This window comes from Lithobates pipiens, unplaced genomic scaffold (genome assembly GCF_037356315.1).
Source record: "Lithobates pipiens isolate NorthernLeopardFrog02 unplaced genomic scaffold, aLitPip1_a1.2 Scaffold_16, whole genome shotgun sequence".
Lineage (NCBI taxonomy): Eukaryota > Metazoa > Chordata > Amphibia > Anura > Ranidae > Lithobates > Lithobates pipiens.
The window spans coordinates 116,061,790-116,080,821 of record NW_027507748.1 but is presented as its reverse complement, the minus strand read 5'-3'; the positions used below and the strand labels follow the sequence as shown (position 1 = coordinate 116,080,821).

General features: G+C 46.1%; 1 protein-coding gene across 2 annotated transcripts in view; it reads right to left on the bottom strand.

Moving 5' to 3' along the window:
- TRARG1 (trafficking regulator of GLUT4 (SLC2A4) 1) overlaps window positions 1-7,638 on the bottom strand; it is a 54,157-nt gene extending 46,519 nt beyond the window's left edge. Inside the window, exon 1 of one of the 2 annotated variants that reach the window (XM_077480327.1) lies at window positions 6,907-7,638. In XM_077480327.1, coding sequence (XP_077336453.1) covers window positions 6,907-7,308 — 402 coding nt within the window. In that variant the 5' untranslated portion in view covers window positions 7,309-7,638. The remainder of the gene's footprint in view (window positions 1-6,906) is intronic. The other variant, XM_077480328.1, reaches the window with a different exon arrangement.
- Between the last annotated feature and the right edge of the window lie 11,394 nt (window positions 7,639-19,032).

The window sequence follows — 19,032 nt, the reverse complement described above, 5'->3', positions numbered from 1 at the left end:
CGCTTCGCTGCTGTCTCAGCCAATGAGGAGGGAGACATCTCAGTCTCTCTTGCAACATCACTGGATCAAGATGGGAATCAGGTAGGTAGAGGGGGTGAGGGGGGCTGTTGTACACAGAAGGCTTCTTATCTTAATGCATACAATGCATTAAGATTAAAAAACCTTCTGCCTTTACAACCACTTTAACTGAAAGTTTATGTGCCCAGAGTTCAGCTGTAAATACATAAACCAAAAAAATGTATGAGAACATATATACAGTATGTTCTATACATTATTTACACACAGTTCATAACATTTACATATGTATCTAAAAAATATACTGTATTTAGAGACTATAGATTCTCTGTAGTAGATTGCTTTATAAACACACACTAAATACACAATATGTAATTTTCTTTAGATTTTTTCCTTTAGATTTACCAAAACCGTATAATATTAGGTCAAACCTTAAGAGTTTCAATTTGTATGCACTACATGGTTTTGATAAATCTAAAGGAAATCAGACAACAAAAGTTGTAAAGTGTGTGTGGGGTTTTAGACATTGACCAGAGAACCTGATGCTGTGACTAAAATCATAATCCAAAAATGCCTTATTATTATTATACAGGATTTATATAGTACAAACAGTTTACACAGTGCTTTACAATATAAAAAGGAGACAATACAGTTATAATACAATAACATACAATAGGATTAAGAGGACCCTGCTCAGAAGAATTTACAATCTAATAGGGTGGGGCAGGTGGTACAGACGATTATAACTGTGGGGAATGAGCTGATGGAAGTGGTAAAAAATTAGTTGGAGACTAACGGTTTTCCCCAGAGAAACCCTTGAAATAATTTCCAGGTCTCAGAAAACTCCTGCTAAGACTAGTCCATTGTAGATTATTGGGAAAATGTCCCTTATATTGTTGATCAGTAGGAAGAATGTTTCCCCTTACAATGGTGGTCAAACTGCCACCCTGCAGTCATGCTGATAGCTATGCTAAGTGATGTTGAACCTAGAACTATGTAGACACCATCAGATGGGAGATCAGTTAGCAACAGCTCAAGGAACCCCTGGAAGCCTCTTCAGAGTCCCTAGAGTTCCATAGAACCCTGCTCTACTGTGTTAGGAAGCCTATAGATGTAAGAAATATGTTGGGCTTCCCCCTAACAATGTGGAAATTGTGAGGGAGGGGCTCTCTATCACGGGAGAAGACATTTTCCGATTGGGTGTTTTGTCTATGGTGTGCAGGTTATTTCAGGTTGGCCATGCTGTTTAAGCCCATATCAACAGCGAATACCTTGTACAGATGGACAGTGCTGCGTCTGCTTGGTTTTATATTAGAATCTTCCTTCTAGGTATAGTGCAAATGCAACGAGTGTGTACAGTGTCTGGTAATGGTGAACTGCAAAGAGATTCCTTCGAGTGGTGACAGATCTACCCCACTGACAGAGCAGTGTATGACTGCCAATTGTAACAGTCAACATATAGAGAGTAGTTCTTGCGACCGTCATCCATTATTTTATGAGCTCAGCAGTTTGTGGAACTCTCATATTCCTTATGTGAGTAAAAACTGTAATTCAGAGAACAGACACAAGATAATAATTTTTTCTCTTTTCAGGGGGTCAAAATTAGTAAGCTGTGTGTATCTGATCAATGTCTGTGATTTATTCCTGGGACAAGAAAGGAAGGATCACTTCCATATGCTAGCAGTGGGTATCAGCCAGAGTTACCCAACTACCTGAGAACCTAGTCAATATGTAGGCAAGAAGTGCAGCTAATAGTAACTATAACTGGAACTTCACAGATAAGTGCTAAAACAAACCATCAAAGAACAAAGCAGGCTGGTGATTTTAGCAATAATGTGATCTTAAACAAGAATCTTTGGTCTTTCCATGACCTTCTGCATTAATGTAATTAGAATCTACACTGTGTGTCAATCTAAGGGTGGTGTGATTAGTGGAGGCCTGGTCATCAAATCTCATTGCAGCGCTCTTAGTGCTTTCATGGTTTTGCGCAGCAGCATAAACCCGGTTAAACTAGGTGCGTAGATTGGTAGTCTGTATTACACTTAATTATTTATGGACCCCTTTTAACAATGAGTCGGGTGATCTAGTCAGGGAGGTGCATCAGAACTAGCCTCACAAGATGAGCGTACTGGAAACAGGACCATGGACAGCTCCTCCTGAGACTCCCATATCATCTTTCCCTGCATCTTACGTCATTCTTGTCCATGTACCTAACTATTCTGATCCTTTTAGTTCAAGTTCCTGTAACTTTTTGCCGACTCTTTTGTTTTTCATTTGCAATATAACACCCATACTTGGAAGATGTCCCATTTACCCAACATACAGCCACTCTTCTGTTGTTTCATCAGATTATGAATAATATACCAAAAAAGCACAGCTGAGATGAACAGAGAACTGGACAACACTTTCAGATCCATGAGATCTCTTGGTAAACAGATGATGTTCTTTTGATGTGATCATTTATATTCTATATTCAACTGAACAGTCAACTTTTCACATGGCTGCTCTATCGCTTCTATACAATATAAGACAGATTTAAATATTGCTTGGGTTAATCAGATAGTTTATTACTTACAAACAAGTATAATAAACATGAATGTCAGTACCTTGCCAGGGAATCAAAGTTATATGAACATGATAAAATGAAGAATAAGGTTTAGAAGAATAAATGGAGACAATTGTAAATTCAGCATACAATCACAGGAGCTAGTGGTATTGTGCTTAGCAAGAGCACCCTGCGAAACTGAGGTCTATTTTCACACCCGACACTGTCTACTTGAAGTTTGTATAGTCTTGCCAGGTTTTTGCTGGTTTGCTGGCTTTCACCCACAAATCGAAATCATAACAATCGGTTATTTTGTTTACGATCCAATTGGTCTAGTGTGTCTGAGCTGTACAACTACAGTAGACATCAGATTCTAAGTTTCTTTGAGGCAGCGAAAAAATTCACAGTACTAAGTATGAGGGCATTACACTAAAAATGACAAATACACATTTATGGTTGTCATGGGTCAATATATATGTGGTGTGACTACTCTGAGAATAAATAAAACCTTTGTTGTAATCTTTCAAATAACTGTCTTTGTCTTTCTAAAATTTGAACATTCCTTGCGGTCACTTTTTTAACATACTGATATAAAAGATTTTACTTGTCAAGTAATTGTTTTTATCTGCTAAGCTTGACCCTAATGCCCTAAGAATGATATACTGTTATGCCTTGTACACACAGTCGGACATTCCGACCACAAAATCCGTCAGATTTTTTCCAACGGATTTTGGCCGAAACTTGTGTTGCATACACGCGCTCGCACAAAGTTGTCAGAAAATCTGATCGTTCAGAAAGAGGTGACATCAAACACGTACATCGGGACTATAAATGGGCCAGTAGCCAATAGCTTTCGTCTCATAGTTTATTCTGAGCATGCGTGGCACTTTGTCCGTCGGAATTGTCTACACGCGATCGGAACTTATGCGATCGGATTTTGAAAATTTTAGATCCTGCTCCAAATTTGTGCGTCGGAAAATCCGACAGAAAAAGTCTGATTGAGCCCACACACGATCAGATTTTACAACAACATAATCCAATCAGACTTTTTCCATCTGAATTTCTGACCACGTGTACGGGGCATTAGATTGTAAGCTCTAATGAGCAGGGCCCCGTGATTCCTCCTGTATTGAATTGTATTGTAACTGTACTGTCTGCCCTCATGTTGCGCAAACTGTTGGTGCTATATAAATCCTGTGTAATAATAATAATATAAAAAAAATTGAGCATAGATATTAGATGGAGCCCAGAAGGTATAATCCCACCCTGACCTCCAAACTGTCTTCCTCAAATGTTTATCAGACACAGAAAGCACCAGACTTGGACAAAAAAAATCAAATGGCAGGGAAAATCGTATTCAACTGACCAATTTTTTGCTTAGAATTGTTTAACCACGGATGTCTGCTTAATTTGAAGATGGCTTTGGACACAGTCTTCAATCATCTAGCAACTATAAGCACCAATTATGGATCCTTAAATAATTTTCTCTGGGCAGACATTTAAGTGTGCAACATAAACAATATTTAATGCCCATCTACAAATTCACATCATTAAAAGGGAGCTAAGTCGGCAAGGGTACACCTCAGTCTCCAAAATGGTTTTTCAATAAGACAGCGCAAAGAACAATAGTCATCTGCAAGTATGGTAACGCATGGCAAGAAATCAGAAATAAACTTTTATCGATATGACTACGATAAATTAAAACTGAATTGGTTACCAGGGGTTTCTGCATTTTGCACTGCCTTATGGAATTAACGCATATATGGTAACTGCCAGAATTTTTCTTTGATTGAACAATCTGATCTGCCTAAGGTAATTTTATGTTTGATTTCAGTTTTTTTTGTTTTTGGACCTTTTAAATATTTATATGGAAGAGCATGTAATTCATGCTGTGACTGTTGACAATATTTATAGCTTGCCATAAATGTAGCTAACCTAATTATTGTGAAAAGGAAAGAGAATGACTCCAATAGCCCCCTGGCACCCTCGCCTAACTAAAATCACTATAGCTGCTGTCAATATGTGCATGATATTATTTTGAGCGCTTGACATGAAGCATCCAGTTCATCTGTATAAAGAAGCCATCTACTGTATATTTTTTTCATGCAACAGCAGCAGTAGTGAATGGATGTGAAGATGCAACCCAACCTAGTCTACTGCTCTGATGTAAATCCCAAAGCTCTATGTATTGATCCACATCTTTCTGACAATCGATAGCAGTGTTTTATGAGGGCATTAAAGGCCCTTTCCACCCTCCAGGCACCGGGCTGGACCTCTGTGCTGTTTAAACAATCAGATCCACGTGACCTCTCAGTAGATTACATGGAATGCCATTATTTAACTAAGGGATTCCCATTTACATAACATGGGACGTGTTTCTAGTTGGCTATTACATGCTACATATATGAATATACTTCAGTGTTGCTGTATACCTGTGTAATATGTTAAAAAAAGATCATTATTATGTGTGTTGGGTGGGGCTGGAATCCCCAGGGTAACACAGATTTTTATACTGGCTTGCCTTTGCTCAAGAGGCAGAGGTAATTTAATGCTTCTAATGAGACAGACACATGTATAAATCACCAAAATGTATGTACTTCTTATTAAATAAAGCAGTAGAGCGATGCTAGTGTGCAACTTGCAGTGTACAACAACCATATATCCAGATTTTCTTTAATTAGGATCTGTCAGAATATTGAGAAATAGTTGTTGGTGGGTTATTGTTGACTTTAGTACTTTGCAGCATTAGCCTCATTAAAGCCCGATTGTTTGCAATTTTTCGTCCGGCTTTAAAAGATATTTAAACCATCCATAATAATTTCGTGAAATGATGCATTACACACATGCAGCTTTTTTTTTTCTCTTACAACGCTTCGCTTTCAGAAAAATTGAAAGCACGTACTGGGAAGAAAGTGACAAAACGAAGCTGCTATTTTGGGGCAAACTTAGTCAAAGTCTAAGTGCATCATTAATTCAAAATACAAATCTGGTCATATTATATAAACGAACGTAGCACTAATTTGAGGTTTGCAGATTCAGACTTGGATATTAATAAGCTCATTTAAAGCACTACATACGTTCTTCTGAATTGAACAAACTGACTGTCATCCAGCGGACAGGCAATGCTGTCTTCACTAGTTTATATCCTCTAGGGGGTATTATAGACAGCTGACAATGTCATCGCTCTAAGGCCAGGACAAAGGAAGCTGAAAGTGCAATTATTGTTCAGGATTAAGAGTGTGGGTGCGTTGCTGACTGTATGCTAACCTATCACAGTCTGTTAATGAAAGTTCCTTCTCAGGTGACCGTAGCATGGGTTAAATTGTGCAAATCTGCTAACAATGACACATAAATCTTCACATGCTTGTCAAACACCATCCCTCCCAATTTCCCAGTCTGATTTATAGAACAGGCTCAATCTTCAAATGCTGAGATGGTCAAAAAGTATATTGGATGCGGGAAGCAGCAGGGAGGAGTCTGAGCCTTGCCTTATCCCATTAACAGAGGCAGCATTTGTAATGTGCTACGCTGAGCAGCACATGCTCCCAAGCAAAGCCGAGGGGGCACCATGCCAAACCCAGCCTTTACCAGGAAGGCAGAGCGCTATAATATATGGGAATGCAAAAAGATTGATAGCAGGCACTCTGCTAATGTGCATCCAATGGCATACCGTACATACACTTTGGTCATGGTTACGCTGGGCTCTTTCTTAAGCACGATATACAAAGTGCAGTAACCTATAATAGCCAATCAGATTTTAGATTATATTATAAAACAGTCAGATCAGTGGAATCTGACCTATGGTGGTCACAACACCTTAATCTTCCCTTTCAATATAAACCTGACCTGATACGCAGTAATGAAATATGTTTTGCTTGCATGCTCCAAAAAAAAAAAAAAAGCGACTGTTTAAATTAACCATTCCTTTGCTGGGTGTGGTTTAAGAGGCAGTTGGCATATTTTCTACTGCCTAAGGTTAAATAGTCAGAAAGGAAAATACCTGTGTGATTAGGCTTTGATGGAAGCAGTCGTTTCCTAAATCATGTGCCGCATACTAGTTCCAGGGCAGTGGCTCACCCAATGGGTTTATCTTCATTGCCTAAGAACTAATATGCGGCATAGGTGTCGTGGAATGACTGCTTCTATTAGAGCCTAACCGCACAGGTGTTTTACTACGGGACAGATTTCATTTAGGTATCATGCACAAGCGGTTAGGTTTTTATATACTGTATCATGCATTTTATAGAGCTCTATGTGTAGTTTTATAAAACCACCAAGAGCTTTCTGCTGTGAGTTGTGTGCAGCCACCTAGATGCAAGGCAATTCCCATCCGGGACCCTACTCACCATGATGGAGAAGATCAGTGCCACTATGTTGACTGGCCAGACTGGGCAGAAGCAGGAGAAGATGGCCAGGACCAAATAGTCAGTGGGCCTGCCTTGGTCCTGGGCGGTGGTAGTGGCTGTAGAAGAAGCCCTGGCAAGGCTACCCCTGCTTGGAGAGAGGGGGGCAGACTCCAGCTGCCCTGCGGACACTGACTTGTAGGGCAGGCTGTGCCCATTCTGGTCTAGGTCTCCTATGGACTTCTCGCTGGACATGGTGACTGAGAAAGACTTCTTCATGCCATTCTCTTCTTTCGTCTCGTTTGCAGAGGTGAGGAGTTTTTCAGTCTCATGTGCCTCTGCAGGGAGAGGGTTTCCTGAGCCCCCCAGCGCCTTTTCATACTGGGCATCTGTGTTTATGGCCATGACGGTGCTAGTCCTTTCCTCACAACTGCCTAATGCAGTATATTATATAAAGAAAAAGTAATAAACTTCTCTCTTACAGCTGCTAAAATTCCATGGAGACAGTTCAAGAAGTATCTCGTAGAAGAGGCAGTCTGAGGATCTTTGTCAGAGAGAAGATGCTGATCACTGGCAGAGGAGCTGAATGGAGAGTTGGGTGCTGTAGGATCCTGGATGAGGCTCTGTTTGCTAGATCTGCTGCAGACTGCTGTTGCCCTGCCCCAGTCTCTGCTAAAGGCTTCTCAAGTGGAATCGTCCTCTCAGGACAAACCAAGTCAGATGCTGCCTGGGCTGATGACACAAGCAGATTATTGCAGTTTTCACACTAAGCAGCATCACAGGATTCTCCTGGGTGTTAACTGAGGAATTCCTCGGAGCTCTGTTATACAGTCATTTATTGCCGAGAGAATTTTACTGATATTGTTGTGAGACTTTGTGCAATTATTTGTCACTCTCTGCTGCTTCCAAATTAAGTATGTGTTTTGTTTTTGATTTTTTTTTTAGACATACAGATTTACCTGATCTGCTTTTTGTCATATGCTTGTATTTAATAAAACTAAAAAAATTAGTTTATTTTTGTATATAGCCCTGGATTAACCATTAAACTGAAGCCTGCACCAAAAAACAAAGTGACGTTGTTTAATAGACCCTCACTTCCCATTTAAAGCAGCTAGAAAAAAATATAAAACATAAAAAAAACAGGGGGAAATAAAGAACAGCAAAGAAAGGGGTTTGAATCCCAACCATAACACTACCTGCCTGGAGTTTGAATGTTCTCCCTGTGCCTGCGTGGGTTTCCTCCTAGTATTCCGGTTTCCTCCCACACTCCAAAGACATGCTGGTAGGTTAGTTGGATCCTGTCTAAATTGACCCTAGTATTTGTATGTATGAATGTGTGTTAGGGACCTTAGCTTGTAAGCTTCTTGAGAGCAAAGACTGATGTGAATGTACAATGTATATGTAAAACGCTGCGTAAATTGACAGTGCTATATAAGTACCTAAAATAAATAAATGGGAGCACCGTAGGGCTTAGCTATTGTGACTTTAAACTTTTCACTGCCACACTTGATTTTAGTAGAATATTTCTGCAATTGTCTTCATCTGCCCTCTTCGACTTTAAAGTGATATTAAAGGATTGTTATTGTTTTTTTTTTTCACAGAGTGGCCCTGATTTTTTTATTCTGGGGTCTCCTGCCAGAACTCCCAGCTCCTCCTCTTCTCTGTGTGCAACCATAGTAAGCCACCTCTTATAGTGACACAAACATGGGCTTGATCCTGAGCCAGGCTGTGTGTGCCTATTGACACACACAGTGCAGCTCAACCCTACCCCCACTCCCTCCTCACAGGATTTGATTGACAGCAACTTGAGCTAATGGCTTCTGCTTCTGCCTCAGTCCTTGTGAGAGGAGAGAGAGAGCTAGAGCAGCGCTGCTGCAGACAGACACAGTGCTGTATCAAGATCTGGCTCAGGTGGGTATGTAGGGTGTAGCTGGTAGGGAGCTGAATATTAAAAGTGTTTACCCTTATGCAGAGAATGCATTAAAGGGATTGTAAAGGTTTGCTAAAAAAAAAGACAAACATGTCATACTTACCCCGTCTGTGCAAGGGTTTTTCACAGAGCAGCCCTGATCCTCCTTTTTTCTGGGGTCCCCCAGTGAAGCTCCTGGCTCCTCCTCCACACTGATTGCCCCCACAGAGAGACATATTTAATGGGGGCACTTGTATGGGCATGCTCTCGAGTCCTGCTGCTGCATCCATTGACACTGACAAAGACAGCAGGACTTGGCCCCGCCCCTGTATCACTGGATTTGATTGACAGCAGCGGAAGCCAATGGCTCCCAATGCTATCAATCTATCCGATGAGAAAAAATGGCCTAACAGCTGCCTCCTTTTATGACACACCTCCATCCCCAAAAATACATACAATAAAACAAACTTTAGCCTGTGAGGCTTTAAATGAGGTGAGCTGTCAGGTCACCTAGAGCCCAGGTGACAGATGCACACCGTAGGGTTTAGGAGTGCACCGCAAGGTTGCGGACCCTACGGCTGACTGCTGCAGACGGGGGACAGATCCCACTGGGGTTAGAGCGTAAAATTCCCTGGGGCGCGGTGTCTAAGGCCGCGTACACACGGGCGGACTGTTCGCCCAACTTTGTTCGTCAAACAATCCGACAAACAGTCCGCTCAAAATTTGCATGAACGGACTTGACCACACACGATGAACGAACAGTCCGCTGAAAGCGTGCGCGATGACGTGAACGGCACGTACGACGGGACGAGAAATTCGACGTCCAATACACTGCAATGCAACCTTCGCCGTGTAAATCCTTTCTGAGCATGCGCGAAACTTAGTTTGTCGAACAAGCCTACACACGAGCAGACTGTCCGCTGAAACCAAGTTTCAGCGGACTGTCTTACGGAAATTCCGAAAAACTTTGTTCGACAGACTGTCCGCTGAAACTGTCCGCTGAAGCCCACACACGAGCGGACTGTCCGCTGAAACACTGTTCAGTGGACAAAGTTGGGCGAACAGTTCGCCCGTGTGTACGCGGCCTAAGAGCCAGCAGGTGTTCACCAGCACCTCTGGTGGTGAGGATGGACTTGGCTGCAACTGGCTCCAGGTCGCGACCCCCAAGGTCCTCCAGCTCACACCCACAGTAGGCAACAGGAGGATAGGGATGGTGAGGGACAAAGCCAAGGTCGGGGCCACAAGCAGACAAGAATAGTCAGGTACACGCCAAAAGGTCAGGATCACAGGCAAACAGGGATAGTCAAGACACGCCAAAGTTGGTAACGGAAAACAGTAGCAGAGCACACGGCAGGAAACAGGAAGCTAACACACAGTCAGGTGAGGCTCGGGTGGTCTCTAGAAATGAACACATGCAGACAGGTAAGCAGACGAACTCTATTGCATAACCATGACATGAGCATAAAGGTCAAAACAAGTAAATAGAGTAAACAGGGTCTCTGAGTTTATTTGAAGATATATAAACAACATCATACCTAATGAACATAGACATGGATGGCAAACCCATTAAAAACAGCATGATACAAAATGCTTACAACCATAATCATATATTTGCAATGATGGTAGTAAAAGGTATACATATGCATCTGTAAACTCAACGCGTTTCGTGAACTCTGCTCGCTTCTTCAGCAGTTGATGCGTATACAGGATGTCTATAAGATAAATGTAAATGAAAAAAAATAACACACAGTAATGGTTGTGGTTAGACAGAAAGCAGGGGGCCTGAACAAGGAACCCCATACTTCAAATCGGTTGATTGGTTCCAAGGCCTGATCCCCAAAAGGTGATAGCGAGGGGTGTCTAAACCGGGAGCTGAAGGAGCAGGACCTGCAAGAGCCAATCGGAGACCAGCCAGAGGGCGAGCATGACAAGAAAAAGAAATGCGAAGAGGTGTATCCCTTGATGTCCTCCATTGTCCATCAGTAGCATATTGACAAAAATATATATGTATCTAAGTCCATTGATAGTTGCTGCATTAGCAAATTATAAGTGTAAATATATAAGGGTAGTCTCCAGTTTATGTAGCCAAGTCTGTGGGGGTATGGTCAGGAATACAAAATGGGAAGGAAAAGTGAGAAAGACAGTCAGGGTGAACAAGAGTAGAAAAAGTGAGAAAACTAATGAAGATAACCATATTGAAAGGGCTATGAAAGTGAGAAGGTGATGCAAGAAGTGTAATACATGAACCACATGAGATATGCGTACTAGCGAAAGAAATGTAAGGATATCACCAAAGATAACGAGTATCATAGTACTTACCAATATTGTGTATTCTCAAACATGTGGGATGAAAGACCAAATGAAAAAGAAAGCTCCCATGCTGGCCATCAAGCCTAAATCCCTGGGCGGGTGCAGCAGGCTCTGCCCCAATGCCATGCGTCAGGTGGCTATGGGGCGAGTTCACAGCAGGCTCGCCACCAGATGGGAGCACGTGGATGCAGACTCCTGGAGCCAACTGGATGACGTGCTACACCCCAGATGTAGAGACGCCAATAGAAAATGGAAGTCCCAAGATGTTTATAGGAGCATGGCTCCAATGTACCGGTTGCCCTGCCCACCCGGAAACCAGACAGGAGTAAATAGAAAGGGGGATACTTCCCCATATGTACATCGCAGCTCCTGGGATAGAAACAAGCTGCAACCACCAGCGGGGAACAGTACAGTGGAACCAAGCTTGAAAGCTAACCAAAATCAAGATTGATGATAAACATGTCTATAGCATGAGACAAAATGTTTTTTCTTCAAAAGTTGGAAACATAAACTACATACACGTTATTAGGACAAATGATGGAAATTGTGCAAAATTGTTGTATTTGCAACTGATATAGCGATTTGCGGGTCTGCACTTATACATGCTAAATTTACAAATTGCCGATCACCATACCAAGTTGACAATCTTTAGTCTTTTTATAAAAAATAATCAAATACTTTTTTTTTGGGAAAACCTGAAAAACACATTACAAACAATGAAGAAAATGTAAAATATGTAATGTGTTTATTAGACTGTAGTGCTGACAAATACTTGGAATTACACTACTACATTACTCTATTGAGGTGCACTATAGAAATATGAAATAAGACATCTGTGTGTCAGAATGGTGTACATGGTAGGGGGTTATTGATGACAAGAGCATGGTGTGACAGGGACATGGGCGACACTGCTTATTCATGATGCTGAATTTTCCTTTTATATGTCAAGCAAAACCCAATCACGCTGGGTCTATAAAACAAAACTGCTGAGCAGGTAAAGGAGTTTTTTTGATCAATAATCAGGCTGAACAGGGGGCTGGGATATTGAAGACAATATAGATTTCTTTCTTAGAAAAGCACGCTCAAAAAGGCCTGAGACAGTCACTTCTCCTTGCTGGGTAGTGTTCTGCATTAGTAGTCATACGTGTAGACCTTACCCAGGTCCATTTTTCTTTTTGTTTTAAATTTTAATCTGCTGCTCTTGCCATCATCTCATGCTGTCCAGGGATTATGTTACTTTATATTGATATTTCAATGATTGCAAGACAGAGTTATTAAAAGTTCACAGCTTGATTCATAAATACACCAGACAACCTTTTAAAGCAAACTTGAACTCCTCTTTTACAGGATGAAATACGTTTGCTTACTAATTCCACGACAGTCGATATATGCAGTAAAGCATGCTTATTATACTCACTGTGGAACCTAAGGGGTTAATCCTCTGCATTGCGTAAAACTGCTGTTTGATCCTGTATGCACAGATCCTCCCCTTCTTGCATTGCCCCCAAAACATGTCCAGATAAGTCAGAGTTAGTGGAAACAGTCTGCACATGCTCAGTTCGGTGTGTATTGCTAGAGAGTTTTGTTTTCTTGGGAGAGTGCATGTGATCAGCACAGGGCACATTAGCACTGTCCAGACAGAGGGTCAGGGTCCTGCATCCTGATAGGACAGCCAGTGAAGTATGAAAACTCCTCTTACAAGCTTTAACCAGGCACTGATAAAAGTCACAAGACTGCTATATACTGCTGATGAGAAAAAGTGTACTGTGGGAGACTAGATATAGTGAATGCAGGGTCCAGTGTTTAGTAACACTTTAAGGTAGATCTAAACCCAATCACTAAAATCTCATATAGACATTAACATGCTGATATTATTCTTAAAAGTTGTTTTCTATTTATTTTTTTCCCCATCTACAGCTTTCATTAAACAAATAATTGGTGAGCCTGCCATGCACATCTTTGTTCATCTACTTCCTATTATGGGCTGCCAACTGTGCTCTGATGTTGTCACTGCTCATCAGGCACGTATCACATGCCTGACAAAGGGGTCCTGTGCGAAAGCAGTTGTGTTGACACACATATTAGGAAGGAATGCACCACCATTGCCACTATCAGGAAGCTGGTCTGGAGCAACAATGTGCAGAAGCACATGCATTTAGACAGGAAAAGGCTGAAAGAGATCCACTTGAGATCTGCAGCATTGAGATGCAAAGGGATTAAATAAAGAGTATTTTTGAAAAAAAAAAGAGAATTATGCATTAGCTATGGATTATTTTTTCTTTAATAGCCAACCCCTCTACACTGTTAATAAAGCCCCATACACACTATCAGATTGTCTGCTGATTTTTTCCATCAGATTTACCAAAACCATATAATATGAGGTCAAACCTTAGGGGTTTCAATGTGTATGCAATCAGGCAGGCCCTTGTATTACATGGTTTTGGTAAACCTGAAGGAAAAAATCAGCAGACAATCTGATAGTGTGTATGGAGCGTTAGAGATGCGCTGAAGGAAAATTTCCATGCCAAAACCGAAAATGCAGGAAGCACCTAGCCACAGGCTGAAAACCAAAACCGAAAATAACAGTTTTTAAAAAATATTTTTATTTTTATATATAATTGTATTATATTGGACTTTTTAATTATTATCATTAATGTAAATGAATATGGATTTATTGTCCGCCATTATCTTCACCTTTAGTGCAAGAAAAGCTCAAGAAAAATGCATCCCTTTAAATTCTATGTATGTCTTCACACTGGTCCGTTGCGCTCCATTGTGGTGTTAAAAATCTTGCTTGCTGCATTTTTGGTCAGTGAAAAAAAAAATGCACCAAAAACGCACCTCCCAAAATAGTTTATATGCTCGCGCCCTATATCAACAATCTGTATAAACACAAGCACTTGTTACACCAATATGTGTGTCTATTGGAGGCTGTGGAAAAACGCACCTCCATTGACATGCATTACAAATGCAGCAAGAACGCATCAATAACGCACCTGTGTTACGTTTTTGATGTTGTTTTTGAGTCACAGACCTATAAAAAAAAACACACCATAAGCACAGTAAAATCGCTGAAAAATTGCTCGGGGCTAAATCACTGTGAAATTGCGTGCGTTTTTGGTGCCATTATTGGCACCATTTTTCTTTATTTGTAAGAGGCCAAAAACACAATTTTTGGCCGATATGTTTCGGCCGCTGATGTATCTCTGTGTATCTCTACTGCTAATATTTATTTTCGCTGGGCTTCCCTGCTTTTCTGTGTGTTCATTGGAGCTCCATGAAATGTCTGGTACTCCAGGGTATCAAGAGAACATGACTATCTATCCATCCTCCAACAATACAGAGAAGCACGGATTAAGAATGCAATGATATAAGGAGTGCTGGACATGACAGTGTGGATGAGGGACACAGAGGGTTAAGCTTTATGGGTGGAGCTGAGGGAAAAGGTTTGCAGGAAGCAAACTTAGTGTAGAGGAGGGGTCATATAAAAGGGAGGGGTGTGGCTTTAAGGGATCATTCGGAGCCCAGCGTGACACAGAGGAGGCAGTTTTTCGCTGCTCCTCTGCTATGGCTGACCTGGAGGGACTCTTCGCGCGGCTGCGACGGGCGACGGGCGGCGGAGGTGCACGGCACGGACTGGCTGCGGGACCGCGTGGGTGACCTGGCGGACGGCGAGGAGGACGGCGGCGGGACAGGTGAGGTGCAGCTGCGCGCGTGGAGGTCTCGGCCTCCGGCGCGTTTTTCCCCTGGGCCCACACCTCGGCCACCTCGTGACTCCCGGAGCCCGGGGGAGGACCGTTCGGTCCCCCCGGCAAAACGACCGGTACTCGGCTCTACCCGGTCTGGGCGGTCGTTGCGCCGCCGACCGGAGGGGGGCGGGGCTTCGCGGCAGCATGGCAATGGCGCCGGGCCTGAGCGGGGCCCGGTGGAGGAGGGGGGGAGTGCGGGTGGCTCGGGGTTTGGGGGTCGGGGGGGTGCACATGGCGGTGGATCAGCGGCCTGCGGGCTCAGGAGCTGTGATCCGCGCGGTGGAGGGGCGGGGGGTGACTCGGGGGGGCCGCATGCGGGAGGGGGGGAGGGCGGGTCGCAGAGGGCCGCCAAGGTGCCTGGCAGGGCCGGTTTCAGACGCCGGCATGCCGGGGGCGGCGGGGGGAGGAGGACATTGCCTGCCGTCCCGGATCGCATGGACCGGAAGGACCGCTCGGAGCACAGGGGGATGGCGGCGTCCCCGGTGCGCGCTGGTGGGGTCGGGTCCGAGAGCGAGCTGTCCCAGGAGGAGGAGGTGTCCTTTGCTGCGCCCGGACCGGTTCAGGTCGGCGGGGCCCCGGGGGGGCCAGGTAAGTTGTGCGAGTCTACATTGCTGGCGGAAGCTTTGCGTGGTCTGATGGGGGTGTCACAGGGGGGTTCAGGGCCCACGGGGTCCCGGGATGACATGGGGGGGGTTTCGGCTGGTCCTTTGGGGGGGCGGGGCCAGTAGCCTCGGGGGGGCCCTCGGGTCCGCTGCAGGAGCTGTTGGAGGGGCTGCAGGCCCTCGTTGGTAGGTTTGCTGGGGGCTCGGGGTCGCCTCAGGTGGGCCCCTGGCTGAGTACTGGGGGGGGGGGCCGGGGGGTCGGAGGCTGTGCCTGCGCGGGACGCACCGCCTGCGGTGGCGTCGGGGAGCGTGGACGCGGGGCTCGGGGGTCCCCCTGGTGCCCGCGGACCCGGGGGCGCGGTCCGATCTGGTTAGGCTCGCGGATGCTGCCCGGTGCGAAGTTTATGTTTGCTTCGAGGGCCCGTTGGGGGCGCATTTGAAGCAGGAGGTGAGGGACAAGATCGGCAAGGGTGAGTATGTGGAGATTTTCTCTTTACTCCCCCTCGAGAAGTTTAACTTGGATAGGGTCAAGCCGGACAGTTCCAAGAAGGACGACGAGGAGAAGCGTAGGTATCGGCTGATCCCGCGCACATTTGCGAATTGGCTTCAGGCGTTCGCTATCTTGGCTAGCGTGATAGGGGAAAAGAACCCCGAGCATTGCTCGGCGTTATTTTGTTACCTGGACGCGATTGGTGAGGCTCATCGGGTGTATGGGGGGTTGGCGTGGCTGCGCTATGATGAGCAGTTTCGTCAGTGGAAGGCGGTGCGGGCTGAACTGCGCTGGGATCACAAGGACATAAGCCTATGGATGAGGCTTATGTCGGCGCCGCGGACGCCCACTCCGTTTCTTCAGGGGGGGGCCGGGAGTGCGTCGTCCTCGGGGCTGCCGGCCGGAAAAAAGTGGGGGTGTGCTGGCCCTTTAATGAAGGGGCTTGTAAATTCGGGGGCGCGTGCCGTTTCAAGCATGAGTGCTCCGGGTGCGGCGGCACCCACCCCCTGTCCCGCTGTTTCAAAAAGGGTAAGCGCGCCGGCGATGCCGGTCACAAAAGGGATGACGCCGGTGAACCTGGGAAGGATGCTTCCTTTCCTAAATAGGTATCCGGATGGTGAGGCGGCGCGAGGGTTGATTGCGGGCTTTCGGGACGGTTTTAGGATTCCCTGTTCTTTAGAGGGGGTGCCGCCGTTAGCTAGGAATTTGCGCTCGGCTTTAGATCACCCGGGGGTGGTGGATGACAAATTGGGTAAGGAGGTGGCGCTGGGCCGGATGGGCGGGCCTTTCGAAGTACAGCCGTGGGGGGACCTGGTGGTTTCCCCGTTGGGTGTGGTTCCTAAGAAGGAGCCGGGGAAGTTTCGCTTGATTCATCATCTGTCTTTTCCGAAAGGGGGGTCGGTCAATGATTTCATTGACTCGGAGGCGTGTACGGTTTCCTACACGTCTTTTGACGCGGCGGTACGGTGGGTCAGGCGGTATGGTCATGGGGCTCTCATGGCCAAGGCGGATGTGGAATCGGCGTTTCGACTTCTACCGGTCCACCCGGACAGCTTCCGGCTATTGGGGTGCCATTGGCGGGGCAAGTTTTATGTAGATTTGTGCCTGCCCATGGGTTGTTCCATTTCATGCGCCTATTTTGAAGCTTTTAGCTCATTTTTGGAATGGGTGGTGAGAGATGTTTCGGGCCTGGAGTCGGTCATCCACTATTTGGATGACTTTCTGTGCGTGGGCCCGCCTGCCTCCAATGTGTGTGCGATTCTTCTGTCCACGTTGCAGCACATTGCGGGCAGGTTCGGGGTGCCGTTGGCGGGGGATAAGACGGAAGGCCCGGTTACGGAATTGAGCTTTTTGGGGATAGTGATTGATTCGCTGGCAATGGAGTGTCGATTGCCAGAGAATAAATTAAGGGATCTGCAAGCAGAGTTGGCGGGGATGCAGGGCCGGCAGAAGGTTCAGCTTAGGGCCCTGCAGTCCCTGTTGGGCAAGTTGAATTTCGCTTGCCGGATCATCCCTATGGGCCGCGTGTTCTGCCGACGGCTGTCGGGGGCCACCGCCGGGGTGACCGGACCTAACCATTTTGTGCGTTTACGGAAGGAACACAGGGAGGACCTGCGGGCGTGGCATGAATTCTTGGAGTCGTATAACGGGCGGGCCATGTGGATGTCAGGGCCAGTGAGCAACTTCGATGTGGAGTTGGTTACTGACGTGGCTGGGTCTACGGGTTATGGGGCATTTTTTCGGGGCCGGTGGAGTGCTGAACCTTGGCCGCGCTCCTGGGAGGTGGCGGGGTTGTTGGGCAATTTGGTTTTGCTAGAATTATTCCTGGTAGTGTTGGCGTTGGAGCTGTGGGGGGAGGAATTTTGTAATTTGAAGTTGCGCATCAATTGCGACAACATGGGGGGTGGTTCAGGTCACCAATCGGATGACTGCTTCCTCGCCCCCGGTCATCCGGCTGCTACGGCAGTTGGTTTTTCGATGCTTGCGGCTCAATGTTTACGTTTATGCAGTGCACATACCTGGGGTGGAGAATTCCTTGGCTGACTCGATCTCTCGTTTTCAGTGGGACAAGTTCCGGCAGCTGGCGCCGGGAGCGGAGGAGTCGGGGGCGCCCTGCCCCGGGTGGATGTGGGAGCTGCCCTTGGAATCGCCGCAGGTTGGTTGAAGAGGTCATTGAGTGAGGCTACATGGTCAGCTTATTCCAGGGTGTGGGCGGAATGGTGGGCGTTACTGCGGGAGGTTGGCGTAGCTGGTCGGGGCTCCGACCAGCGCTGGGTGGTATTGTACTGGGTGGCCCGGAACATAGAGATGGGACTGTCGCCTGCGTCTATCGAGCGGAAGCTGGCAGGGTTGGCCTTTTTGTTTAAGATGTGGGGGGAGCCGGAAGGGACGAAGGATTTTTGGGTTCGGCAGACGTTGAAGGGGTACAGGAAAGATCGGAAGGGTGGGGATGCGCGCCGGCTGGTGTCGTTTGACAATTTGGTGGCAATTTGTTCTCGGCTGGTGGACGTTTGCTCGTCTGCTTACGAGACCGTTCTGTTTACGGCAGCTTTTTCGTTGGCGTTTTATGGGGCGTTTAGAATAGGGGAGTTGGTGTGCCGCTCGAAACGGGTGGCTGGGGGTTTGCTGGATCAGGATGTGCAGGTGGTTGCGGATCGGGTGAGTATACGGTTGCGTAGGTCCAAGACTGATCAACGGGGCAAGGGAGTGGCGATTACGCTGCTTGCCCTTCCGGGCTCGGCTGTGTGCCCGGTGGCAGCGGTACGGGCTTTCCGGGCGGTGCGGCCTGCGGGGGCGGGCCCCTTTTTGGTGCATGCGGAGGGCTCTTTTCTATCCCGGTTTCAGTTTGTGTCAGTTTTTCGGCAATGCCTGAGAGCGGTGGGTTTGGATGAGCCGGAGTATGCGTCACACTCTTTCCGGATCGGGGCGGCAACGGAAGCTGCACGATGTGGGCTGGAGGAGGCGGTAGTTCGCCGGATCGGTAGGTGGGAGTCTAGGAGGTGCCGGTCCTATGTCCGGCCGCAGTTGTTACTGGGGTGATGTGGGGGTGCGGCTGGGGGGTGTTGCTGG